This window comes from Harmonia axyridis, chromosome 3 (genome assembly GCF_914767665.1).
Source record: "Harmonia axyridis chromosome 3, icHarAxyr1.1, whole genome shotgun sequence".
Classification (NCBI taxonomy): Eukaryota; Metazoa; Arthropoda; class Insecta; order Coleoptera; family Coccinellidae; genus Harmonia; species Harmonia axyridis.
In genome coordinates this window covers 23,311,146-23,324,633 of record NC_059503.1, presented here as the reverse complement: position 1 = coordinate 23,324,633, position 13,488 = coordinate 23,311,146, and the positions used below count along the sequence as shown (strand labels likewise).

The following is a 13,488-nucleotide window of genomic DNA, read 5'->3' as shown; positions in this document are numbered from 1 at the left end:
TAAACCAAAGCTATAAAGCTTTTTTGGCAATATGCCATTATGAATACTAACAACAAATCAATCTTTTCAGAAAATGGACAAAAACAAAGATGGCGTAGTAACCCTAGACGAATTCCTCGAATGCTGTCAATCAGATGCTGACATCTCGTCGTCCATGGCAGTCTTCGATTCCTCGATATGACGGTCTCCCGTCGGCGTTCGACCTCCTCCATCTTGGACATGAGCTGCGAATGTCGACGGACATGTCCAATAACTCTGACCAACGTAATAAAAAAAAAATTTGACATACTGGTGATAAGGAAGAATGATCGACAAAATTGCTACATGTAAATTATTGTTTCTGGTAGTGATAAGAATGGAGTAGAAATGAATGGGTACAAATTATAATTCCTTATACTGCTACATTTATTATATCCAAATGTGCTGTTGAACTGATCTTATGATGATACCTAACAAATAAGCGATGGAGATATTTGGACTATTTCTCGTTTACTCGAGCTAAGTGTTTATATATTTCAATACGATATTGTTGGAAGACTCTTAAAGCTTCCTCTTTAGTATATGGCAATTGTTGGTGCTGCAGACTAAACCATATTCAATCCAGAAGATGTCTAAAAGGTCGGAGAATTGGTGAATTCGATTTTTCAAAGTTAATACTCTATCTGGTCTATTTTCATTCAGAACTAAACAACAGAATGGAAAGTAAAAGTATTAATTTTAATACGTTTTCGGAATAAATAAGACGAAGTTTCGTTTCTTTCTTAGATTATTCGAAAATCTATGAAATCTGAATCTGCCGTACCGCTTGTCACACATTTGGCGTAACGAGTATTATTCTTGATGTTTTAACAGCTATAATAAAAGCGAACAAATTGAACAACTCTTCAATTGCTTCCGATCATACAATACACTGTAACTTCATTTCTGAAATTCAACTAGTGAAAAATTGAAAACGTAATACGAAGTTCGTACCAACACAAATTGTGGAGCTCAAGTACTAATATCCTCGAGAGAAAAATTATTGCATAACTAAGATCTATGATCTTGTATTCAAAGGCTAAGTGATCAAAATAGTTTTCATACCGATAAATCAAATTTTGATAGAGTTGAAAGAGTATTTCTAGTGAATTATATTTCAAAGAAATGAAAATGGTTGTAGTGATCAAATCAAAGTTGTTCTCAATATCGAATTCTCCATTCAACGACACTAAAGTAAAAACTATTATTGAGTGTTAATCGTATAACAAAATCATGACCAACAGTTCTTTGAAACTGTACTATAACTTCCATTGATTGATGAAACTTATTGTTGAAAGATATTATAGACATATCTCAGTGTGTTAAAAAGTTAAATGTTCTAATTGTAAGACTGTGGGAAGAATTTTTGATGTATAGATATGTCTGTTTAAATCCAGGATACCGAATATTTTATTATATCAAATTATTGATGATTCTACCGATAACCATAGGAATATCATTAATTGTAGCTTTTTTAATGTATTGAACATTTTTAAAACTGAGCATAAACTGTAAGGTGCTATGTACCAAAGATTAAACAAATACAGTCGAGAAATAGAATAAATGTTATATATTTCAATGTTAGAAAAAACTATGATTATAGAGATGGAAATAGAAAATAAGAAAATTATTATCAGAAATTCGATGTAATTATGTGCCAAATGATAAGCAGAATCAGTATCATTTCTAAAAATGGAGAGGTGAGAGGAGCTTCGAAGGAACTCACAAATATAAATTGGAATTATAAGTTTTATTCTTTACACTGAATAAAAACCTGAATTACTTCACTAGAAGCTTCATTTCAACACCTTAATTTTCATTCATCTTATAAGCAGTGGTGTCGCTGTTTTTATATGTTCAAACATTTTTTTTTCGTTACCAGCACTTTCTTTCCTTATGGAATATTCATGAATACATATGCTTCTTCCTATTTTCCCTATATTCTTAGATTTTTCCAATTCCCTCCAAAAAACTTTGCCAACCGTGAAGAATTCTGGTTCCTCCTTGGCCCCCCTATTCTTGAAAGCTGGCGTCGCTACTGCTTATATATTATTATATAATTAGAATAAATAAATAGTTATATATAATAATTATCTCAGACATTTGATATTGATTTGGATTTGTATGGACTTATATAAAGCTCTTATAGAAACTGCGAAGTTAACAAGTTCAAAAGAATTTTTTAAAACTATCACTATCAGTCATATTTTTCATGAGCTCTGTGTTTTCAAAATGAAATCTAGCTAACCTATTAATATTTTAGGACTGTAAAATGCCTATTAATTTTTAACTTCTCAATTATTTTTTCAACCAGAGCTCATGATAAACGAATTTTCTTCTTATTTTTCAGGTGGATACATTTTATTAAATCCAGCATTTGGCATCCTAGCCCTATTTCTCAAGGTCATTTGATTCCCATCAAAGATTTCCAAAGGTGACCTAGAAGAACTAGGTATTCCTCTTACTAACTCTACTTTATCTTGTTTTTGTTTACTATAAAAGAAATATTCTATACATAAAATAACTATTGCTAAACCTATGCCAACCAAAATCACAATGAAGACTCCACCGATATTGGCAACACTAATTCCATCTGAAGGATCTTCTGGTAATGGACACTTTTTGGCTTCAGGGTTGTGATCCCACCATTTCAAACGAAGCTCTTCGAGTTTTCGTTGGTTTACCAATTCCAATATTCTGAAATCAAAGGGTGCAATAATATTAAATCCTACAAAAATTAACATTTCAGATTAAACTTTTTTGGAATATCTCATAAAACTCAGAAATTAGTATGCAAGATTTTTTTGAAGTTTTGAGGACCGACAAAAATTCCATAAATCCATTAATCAATCACTTTGAACGATAGGAAAAACTAATAAAACAGAAAATTACTTTTTTAGATTAATGTCGGTCTGTCGGTTCGAGATATCTTCAAAACTATTGCACTTATTTCATTTTGATTATAATATGATAGATCTATACTCACGCTGTGTTCAATTTCTCTTTCAAAGGCGAGCCTTGTTGCAATGCTAGAGCATAAGGTTTCTTCGAAAATTCCTCACCAACAGAAACCAAATCACATGTGATTAATTGATAATATTTTATATCAGTAGCATCCCCGATGAAAGCGAAACCATCTGTTGCAGACTTTGACAGCCTCACCTTACCAATAGCTTCTTCGATTGAAGACGGAAATCCAGTTTCTTGCATCGCCTGCCAAATTTTGGTATATCTATCGCTCACAGGATAATCCCATACTGCCAATTTTGACCTCTCGATCTCACTCAGACTATCGTTCAAGCTCATATCTTTCCATATCCTGTGTTGAAAATTTCCAGAACTATTATACCTATTGTACTTAATCAATTGACTTGGAATGGATCAAAACAAAAATTTAATTAGCAATAGTAAAACCCTAAGGAATAATTTTTTTCCATTTGATTTGGGTTAATTATTTCTAATAATTAAATTTTTTTTAAAGCATTCGATAAAAAAAATTTTGATCCATAGTTGTTTTGTTTTGGAATGTGTATAATCGAAAAATCGAATAAAAGAATTTGTCTAATAAATAAACAATCAATGAAAAAATACTAACTCATAAAATTTCTCCTCAATGGCGGCCATCCTTTTGAAATAAATCATAGTTGCTGATCCATTTACTGGTGCATAGTTCACCTTGTATTGTTTGGAAAGATCGTCCAAAGATTCGATAGGTGTTTCCAACCTAGATACTGTCAAGAATGCAGCCAAGTTTGCAGTGTATGAGGCTATTATTATAAAGCCAAAGAGCCACCAGGTGGCTGCTACCAAACGACCAGATAAATTCTTGGGAGCTTCTCCACCCCCTTGTGGAGTTAAGGATGTCATACAAAACCATAAACTCTCCCTCAGACTGAAAACCCTTTTCTCCTCATCATCCTTATATTTCTCTATGTTATTCTGATAACTGTAAGGACTATATCTATCGAATATCCATAATAGAACACTAAAAGAAACTGTAATTTTATGTGATATCATAAAATCCAAAAAAAAATATGTGCATTCCTTCATAATCATTTGTCTAGTATGATAAAAGAATTTAACATTATAAAGGACACTATACTAATTCGCGAATAGCTAAACTAACCTTGTTATAAAATAAGCGGCCAAAATACAAATCCAAACTTCATCTTCCAGCACACTTAAAAATTTGAAGAGTGAAGGAGGAACATAAGAGGATTTCATCATAATAGAATATCCTACAAGATCGTAGTAAGGTACAGTAAAGTCAATAACACTTTCTCTCTCAGCCATTATAGAAATTGAGCCCAAACCAATGTCAGCTTTTTTCTCCATTATATCCTTAACCATGCCATTCCATTTCCCTTGATCATCCATTTGACCAAATGTATTACCAGACGCTATATGTACAACATAATCGAAACCAAGATTCTGTGCTATCATTTCCATCATATCAATGCAATAACCATTGTATCCCTTAGGATGTCTTGGATCTTTGAAAATAAAGGGTTTTTGCTGAAAAATATACACTCAGGATCACTTAAAAATTTGTTATCTATCTTTGTCTTACTTCAACTACAACTACTCTATATATTTGTGCAGATGTGAAATTGTCCATCATCTCAGGTTTTGACAGAGTTAAATTACTACCGAAGCTAGCATCCCATGTTCCAATAGATACAGAGCTCTCTACCATATTCCGGCTGAAACTGGTAAGGAATATCTCCATCAAGAACTGTATCGAACTTTTTCCATTTGAGATAACTGCAAATGGTCCATAGGTTGGACTCTCGGTGTTTTCCTGTGGAAATTCGATCTTAATACCAAGCAGTTCAGCAGAACTATCGAGAAAAATATTATTATTTCAAGAAGATTTAATTTAAGAGAAAAAAATTCAGAATAATCGATTCGATTAATCTCGTGTTATATTCGGATATTTTTCACATTTAATAAAATCTAAATGAATAGAAGTGATCGAAAAGTCACTCCAAATTCTACATTGTACGGCGGATTCCTTTTGTAGTGACTCTGTCTGGTCACAGAGGACGCTATGTGTGTTCACGCCACACTACTTCGGCCCCGGCCTATTTAAAGGGGTCGTTGCGTTGCAACAGGGTCACCTCTCACGATGATGTGAGAGGGTGTGTCTTGGGCAGTGATCGCTGGCTAGCCCAACTGAAGAGTCCTCCAGTGATCTCGGGACAAAACAACCAACCCCAGGGAGAGGGCGCACCTCGTAACTTGGCTTGAGAAAGACTGGCCAAACGTTGATTGAATGTTGGATTCATCACATTTGAAAACGTAAACAGTGAAAATTTCAGGACAGGTCAATTTTTTCTCTGATAGATTGAAAATAATAAACAGAAGATTCTTCAAAATTAATAGAAATGTTTTCCTTTTTCCAATAGGTGCTTTCGATTATGAACCGAACTCAATCGTTCAGAACCATTCCCGAATACAAAATATACCAGATCACTACATTACCTTTCTGAAGGCAGTTAATAAATCTAAATCTGTACGTTTCGGATTATTGGTGCCATTAAAACCATCACATGTCAAATACTCATTCATACTCTCAGGCCATTGTCCTTTTTGTAGCATTGTCCTAAAAACATCAAACGTTCCTCAAATCATGTGAAACTACCACATAATAGAAATATTAAATTCTTACTTAATGGTGAGGAACGATTGCAAAGCCAAGTCGAAGTAGAATATTGTTGTTATCAAAGGGGCATTATCGAACTGATATGTTTTTTTGATCTGTTTAATACGTTCTTCGAACATAGGATCTATGACTGGTTTGATAAATAGAACTCTTCCTTCTGAGCAGTCACAAGTAATATCACCCTCATCTACTGTTATTGCATGCCAAGCGAAAGTTTTCACCAAGAGAGAATTTCTCGAAGCCAAGGTAAGAACATCCTTGATCGTAACCAAACTACCAAGTATAAAGAAATTTAGAATTTCCATTTTTGACAGCTTCTGTATTTGAGTTTCCAGTTTATTCTTGTCAATGGCAGTTATTATATTACGAGTAGCAATGTTTTGTAGCAAAGTTTTATATTTGTGTCCCATCACTGAAAAAATCAAAGAATATTTCAGAAAACTTATAAACTTAAGGAGTAATCTGTTGATTTAGTCACTGAGGAAAACATGCAAATATTGAAATTCTTTCCAATCAGCAATGGTCTATCAGAATTTTATACTGAAGACGTGGTGAATAGACATAGAGAAAAGATGGTTGATTAATCTCTATCAATAACAATTAAACAATTTCAACCTTAAATATATGGATATCATTGTTTGATTTGAGATATTTATTAATTAATTTGGCGAGGTTTTTCCCTCATTTACTAAAAACGTTCAATTTCTAATGGTGCTCAATATCAGCTCTCCATAGGACAAAAAAAATACTGAAGATGGAAACAGATACAGATATTTACAATCCTGAAGCTACCACGAGCAGAGCTTCAGGTAATGGTGAGACTGCTGACAGGACACTGTCGGTGCAAATACCTTTTGTACCGCATGGGTAAGTCAGCAGATGAGATCTCTGTGGAAAGGAGGTAGAAACAGCCGAACACAATCTAAGAACCACTCATTTGAGAAAGTCAGTTCTGGTTAATCATGAAGTAATAGCCAACGGCATCGACGGCCTCCCTTGGTTCGTATGAATAGGTAGGGTTAAGAACAAAACTGATATGTTTTTTTGATCTGAGGAATATAGTTGGAAAAACCAGAAGAGATCGCATAAGGAACTCGGCGATAAGGGAAGAATGTGGAGTCGTAGACATCGGGAAATTCGTCAGGAAGAGACGCAGAGAATGGAATGATCATGTTGGTAGAGCGGGCTATAAAAGACTTATAAAGATAGCACGAGATCGAAAACCCACTGGAAGGAGAGACGTAGGAAAACCAAGAAAAAGGTGGCTGGAGAGCTACCACCTCGGTAGAGACACCACGAAGAAGAACAGGTTACGACCTAAATAAAAGAGGAAGAAGAAGAACAACAAAAGATCAACTTGGTCGTAGTTCCCGGCAAGCTAACAGAGCCATAACGACCCCGATTCAGTCAAATAATAATAAATAATAGATATTTACAAATGCATTGAGGTACATCATTGAGGTGTAACTTTCATACTTCTTATTGAATTGTATGATTGGGACTCTCAATAATTAGGAGCAAAATTACTAATTTGAAAACGATCGTAGAAAACTTTCTAGTTTTGTGTTTCTATTGTTCAAAAGTTGAATCACAAATCAGTTCTACCAATTGCATAAACCAGAATATAAAGAGGAAGGTATGCCATTAACGATTGCAAACATTACCAGCCAAATGGCGGCCACACCTAAGGTTGCAGCATTGGCAAATACCTCATTTTTTTCGTGGTCCCAAAGATAAAGTTTGAAGGTCTCAAATCACAAAACCTCGACGTCCAGTTATGGTCCCTTTTTCGAGAAATCAGGTCAGAGAACTTTTCTTGGAAATTTGAGATTATTTCGTTGTTTATGTGTCACGGAAAGTAGCAGAGTTGTTGTAAACCAACTTCATCCACATCAATTCCTTCCAATTTCAGCCTTAAAAATCATTAATCATAGCCTCATTACCAAGATCTACTATGAATCCTCGAACCTAGATTTTTTCCAACACTACGGGCTAGAGCAGAAATATTTTCAGTTCAGTTCACTAACTTGACCCAACAGCTAAAATTTTTTCACCAGTTTCATTATTGTGGGCCTAGAAGATTCTTCAGGACGACCCAAAGTGCTTCTGTTATGGGAACTGTGACTGCAATGTTTTCAACATTTTTGCAGTGAATTTTAACAATTTCAATGCGTTGTTAAAGCATGTATTGTCGCATTTTTGGTAATGGCGTAGTTTTTATAATAATGTTTAAGAAGAAATAATCTCAAGTTATAAAGAAATTAAAAGTGATTATTTTACTTACCAAAATTATTATCGTACATTATTGCAGCGTTCGTTATATTTTGCCTTTCAACTATCTCTCGTATTATTTGAGGAATTATATCTGTAGGGGGATTTATTTGAATGAAATATTTTTTCTCGTCGTCGTCTATTTTTCGCCATTTAACAAGATCCCCATCTTGACCATAAGAGGCAGTAATCGTTGGCAAGCCAAGAGCTGCAGTAACTGATTTGACCGTCTCTGAAGATAGGCCTGTAACCGTTGTATCAAATACCAAGTGAGGTGGTTTAGAGGCTTTCACCATATCGTCATAAGTTTTGCACACTGAAAATAAAATTTTATTTTTATGTAAGATAAATTTTTCGTCCATTTGGATTTTGAATGAGATAGACAGTATGAATTAAAGAAAGAAATTCAAAAAGCGAATATAAATGAAATTTTCAGAAAATTTGATAGTTGTCATGGATGTTTTGAAGCGAATTTTAGGGTCTACGATCTTCAAAATTAGTTGTCGCAATACCCCTCATCCCTATTAAAAATCAAGGGGTATTGCTCACCCGTTAGGGGGTTGAAGTTAAGGGGATGAAGAAAGCGGAAAAGTTGTTCCCCCTCTAATCAGAAATTGACGGGTCCTAGCAATTTTCCACATTTTATTTTAAAGTCAGAAAATTGAGGTGTTAAGTTTTCGTTGGACCACCTAGTATATATAAATAAATAAATGAATAAACAACGTCTTTATTCAGAGAATATATATTTTTTTTTGAGATAGGACAATAAACAAATTATTAACTTCAAACAATAATTCGGAGCAAGTGGAACATTTTGCAATTTATTCAATGACTGAAGTTTCACCAAAGAATTATTATTTTGTTAATTTTTCTAGTACCATTCATTGAATAAATAAGGTGTTTTCAATAAAAAAACGATGTTTTTTTCCTAAACTTGTGAAATTTATACTTAAGCTGGATCACTTGCCCGACCTTAAAGATATGGGCAGTGTTCATATAATTTATATAGTTTACTCACAAGGATCCAATAGTTCAACTGCATCAGTCCGATTACTCAAAATTGTGGTCAAATCCACCTCCACTCCTAGTTTAGGGTTATCTTTTATATAAGCAAGGGCTACTTCCACTCCTTTTTCGGCTATTGTATTATCCTTCTCGTTCACATATACTAAAAATAATTTTAATACAGAATGGTTCAACTGACTCACAAGTCACAACATCAAGTTATCATTAAGATATAGACATGGAATGGATTTACATTCGAGAAATGTTAGAGAATCGATAGATAATAAATCAAGCAAATGAAAAATAATGATTTTATATTTATTTTTTTGAATTCTTTGAGATAATCCAATAGATAGCCCAAACATGAACCATACAAATCTGTATAATCTATTTCGAATTGGGTTCCACAAAGTCATGAAATTCCGGGATGTTTAGCTGTATTCTGGTCGATATTTCACCTCAGATTCTGCCAAAAACTGCAATAAGTATTTTCAGAGGCTTTTACTTTTTACATCGTAGATTACAAATTGGCGATGGAACGATGATCCGATTAAGATTTTGGCAAGGCGTTTTCATCTAATATTGAAGGTGGATTGAGGTGTTTCATCCAAGGAGCACTGACGAATCATCATCAGTAAGGCAATCAGTGTTCCCACTACATATATGTAAATTTCAAAAATCGCTAATAAATTCCCATATATCTGGTATTCTGATATATATTTAATTGCACATTTCAAGAAAAATGTTAAAAGGTTTGAGACCATAGAATAGAAACAGAAAGATTGACTAAAAATCAAAAATGGAAAAATATAAAATAGATCATGTAGAAAATTAGAATCCACATAATGGTTTCAACCTGAGTATATTTAGGTTCAAGTATAAAAAATATATGATAAAAAATGTTATATGTATATTATAAATTGTTTTTCATCAGAAGAGCTAAAACCTTGCCATTTTGAGTAAATTCAACTTCTCTTTTGAACATAAAACCAATTTTTTGAGCAGTCGTTATCCGAATTGACCATTCTATCATTTTGTCATAATGTCTTTATAACGAACGATAACGAACGGAAGGATCCAAAAATTTCAGATCGTATTGAAAATATCACGTAATAATATATTTTCGTGGTATAGGTATAACACTGCGAGCTGATTGATCAACCAATTAACCTGCAAAACTCAAAATTTTTCAGGGTAAGGTTCTTGAATTCGGGATCGAGTTCATTAATGGCGAGAAACCCAATAGGGGTTCCCTAAATATGCCAATTGCGCCTTTGTGGATCATAGAATAATATATAGGTATGAGGGGGCTTCAAGGAAAAAATTGGTGCATGAATTAACAAGAGCCTCTGACTTCATGTCAGTGCTTCGAAGCACTGACATGAAGTTAGAAGAAATCAAGGATTCTTAATTTCTTAATTTATGAACTCAAGTAAACGTAAATACCATTTTTTATGCGGAATTAGACGAATATTATTCCCTACGTTCAGTTCTTTATTCAAAAACACAAAATCACATTAATAGGTTTGCTACAAACTATATTATAACAAATCATTTTTCACATTTTCACTCTAGAAACAAACTCATCAATCATTCTGCTGTAGGAAAATGTCATAGGGAAATATAATGATCCTCCATGAAAATGGATATCGATTCGACAAAACTTTCCATATCAAATATGATACATAGATATTAATCTATGTCTAAATTGTTTTCCACTCTAACCAGAAAAGGAAAACGTATCTTTTGGTACGAAACAAAATAGAGGTTGTTATTGTCAATATTAATCGTTTGGAATTCCCCCTGAAATTTTTACAGTTACTCGTAGCAAAACAATTGCAGAGCAAGCCATTTGAAAAAATGGACTTAATGACATTTTTTAAAGGTCAATTTCGAAAGAATGCAATGTCTTTCGGACCACCTGTAGAGTGATCCGTGAATTTCCAGAAGACTTGAAAACTTTTACAGAATTCAATGAAAAATAAATCGTACAATCATTTTGAACGATTTTCAAGATATGATCTTTAGTTTAAACCATTATAACCATACATTTTAGATAACAATGAAACGAAAAGAGTTACCTACGTCAAAACGTACTACAGATAAATGATGAGAAGTAGAGTATTTCGAAAGATTTATATTAACAATCGTTATAATTGATTGATCAATGGAAAATTTGCCTAAATACGGTTATCATGCTAAATTAATTTTAACAGACATGAAATACAATTGATAGTTATCATTGATAGGCTATACATTTTTCCGTCCGGCGTTTTTATTTTACGTTTGAAAAAAACGGTTATTTTCAATCAAAGGCATCTAAATGCATTATTTTAACATTGGCGAAGATATGATAATGAGAATGTAGCTATAACTCCGAAATTATATTACATAAAAATATTAAGTAATTCTCAAGGACTTCAAAAGACAAAAAATGTACAGGCTGGTCCATTTGAAATAACAAAGATCTGAAACCAATATAAATATGTACTACCATAGTATACATAGATCATATCACAGAATCCTTGCACGCCAAAATCTGAAAAAATCGTGCTATCTGTTTCTGAGATAATTGAGGCTTTCCATACTTGAAAGTCTCTCTGTATGTAGGTATATTTATTCACAAAAATATAGAAACAAGAAAATGCCAAAAAAATGAATATATTTGCATCAGCCAACATGTCTCACCCAAAGAATGTCAAGATCAATTCATTAAACAATCAACGGAAGAAGAAGTGAAATATAGAAAAATACTTACAAACAAATATTTTTTGAGAATCCTGTGCGTTGTAAGAGGAAGCAATGTAAAACAATACCAATAAAAATTTCATGTTCAAAAGTAATTATTATTCAGAATCGACCAATTTTTTTCAACGCTTTGTTACCCATCATCCTTCAGTCACGAGAACCGGTCTAAATATGCGATAAAACGAATTGTTGCTAAGCAATAAGCAATAAACGGTTAATGTACACCTCATTCCATAAATGAATTCCGTCCTTTTCGACATGAAACATTATTGTGATGGATTTCAACCCCTCAATTATTTATGCCTTAACACTTTCATAACGAGCCAAAGCATTCTGTTTTGACCTCATATTGTTATCGGAGAATAATGACATTGTCGGACACTGCCGGGGAAGAAATAGAGTCAAAATATACAGGATGTCCCACCGAAAATGTGCCACTCCAAATATATTTCATACTGTAATGATGAGCACAATTTAATGGGTTATACCTTAGTTCATTTGGCTGTATTTTCAAGTTATTAGGCGACGTTACAATCTCAAGAATTTTATTAACTAACTGGGGTTGAATAACCCCCTCATTTTGAAGATTTTTGATTTTCTTTTTCAGAAACGTTCAATGAGTTTCTCAATTTAATTATTTTGCAAAAAAAATGTATTTTTCGGCAACCATCCGGGAAGTGCTTACTTCCCGGGCGCTTTTTCTCTGAGAAAGTAGCATTTCCCGGCCTAGTCCGGAAAGTATGTACTTCCCGGACAAGGCCGGAAAAGAATCAAGTCGTTTGTGTCATTGTGAATATGAAAATCTTGGTAGGTATATTTTTAATAAATGTAGTTGATCATTACCATAGCAACCGAGAAAACAGCTGACAGTTCTTATAAAATTAGTTGTCAACAATTTGCATGTTTTTTGATCGCAATCGCAATAAAATATGGAAAGCAACAGCGATAGTGTTACTCTTCACGGTTGCCGAAAAAATATTGTACGCAACACGCCCGAAAATGGTTTATTTGGACTCACAGACTTTCAATTTTGTCTATTCGTCCAAAAAAAAACCTATTTTCCGGACTTTTTACATAAATTACTATTTCAGTCTCACAAAAAATCGTACATTTGGCGTGCATTTTGAAATACTTCTGATGTTAATTGATGGCACTTCTAAATTATTCTTCGTCTTCTATAGGGTTTTCCTAAGATGTCTATTATTATTTGAACTGAGGTCGTTGTAGCTCGGTAAGCCTTCCGAGAACTGCAACCATGTAGATGTTTTGTTCTCTACCCTTCTCATTCATGGAAACCCAATGAGGTCGTCAATGGCGTTGATAAAACTGACAACCTCCTTAGGGGCCTTGGTGTTTACCTCTCGGGTATCCAGGACCGGCTTCCCCATATGAAGGGTTCTTAGGCTAGCCAGCTCTGGACACTTGCATACCATGTGTTCAGCTTTTTCTGCTTCTGATCAACACAGCCTGCAAATCTCATCTGCTGACTTTCCATTGACATAAGGTTCAAATGATGTTTGTATAGTATATGCAAAGTCACATGAGATTGCAAGCGTTTTGAAAACGCTTGGCCATAGATGTCCCTTTGAAGTGGATACCGGGATCCGCTGAATACCGAGGTTTATTTGAAAGTATTGCTAGGCATTAAATTCACTGAACCCAAAAGAATTTCTAGAAATTTGGGCAGCCCTTGTATAATCGAAATATTCAGATTCCTCCAAGTGACTTTGGATATACTATACTGACAGTGCCCGGTCAGCAGTCCCACCATCACCCGAAGC

At 33.8% G+C, this 13,488-nt stretch overlaps 2 protein-coding genes across 7 annotated transcripts in view; one reads left to right on the top strand and one right to left on the bottom strand.

Annotated features, from left to right (window-relative positions):
• The window catches only part of LOC123674723 (Kv channel-interacting protein 1-like), a 228,272-nt gene extending 226,467 nt beyond the window's left edge, over positions 1–1,805 (top strand). For 5 of the 6 annotated variants that reach the window (XM_045609723.1, XM_045609727.1, XM_045609724.1 and 2 more), the window contains one exon: positions 71–1,066. In XM_045609723.1, the coding sequence (XP_045465679.1) occupies positions 71–181 (111 nt within the window). In that variant the 3' untranslated portion in view covers positions 182–1,066. Of the gene's footprint in view, positions 1–70 lie in introns of all 6 variants that reach the window. The other variant, XM_045609729.1, reaches the window with a different exon arrangement.
• LOC123674721 (ionotropic receptor 25a-like) lies at positions 1,750–11,961 on the bottom strand. The gene is made up of 10 exons (XM_045609719.1): positions 11,718–11,961; positions 8,973–9,122; positions 7,968–8,270; positions 5,690–6,095; positions 5,503–5,623; positions 4,589–4,819; positions 4,145–4,533; positions 3,614–4,003; positions 3,005–3,337; positions 1,750–2,715 (listed from the first exon to the last, which is right to left on the bottom strand). Exons 1-10 carry the CDS (start codon positions 11,788–11,790, stop codon positions 2,358–2,360), a joined length of 2,754 nt encoding a protein of 917 aa, XP_045465675.1. The 5' UTR covers positions 11,791–11,961; the 3' UTR covers positions 1,750–2,357.
• Between the last annotated feature and the right edge of the window lie 1,527 nt (positions 11,962–13,488).

Excerpts from the sequence above, each read along its gene's own strand:
- LOC123674721 (XM_045609719.1), bottom strand. The coding sequence starts at position 11,790 with ATGAAATTTTTATTGGTATTGTTTTACATTGCTTCCTCTTACAACGCA. Across the intron at positions 6,096-7,967 it reads AATGTACGATAATAATTTTG|TGATGGGACACAAATATAAA; the intron begins GTAAGTAAAATA and ends TGATTTTTTCAG. Across the intron at positions 5,624-5,689 it reads CAATCGTTCCTCACCATTAA|GACAATGCTACAAAAAGGAC; the intron begins GTAAGAATTTAA and ends TGATGTTTTTAG.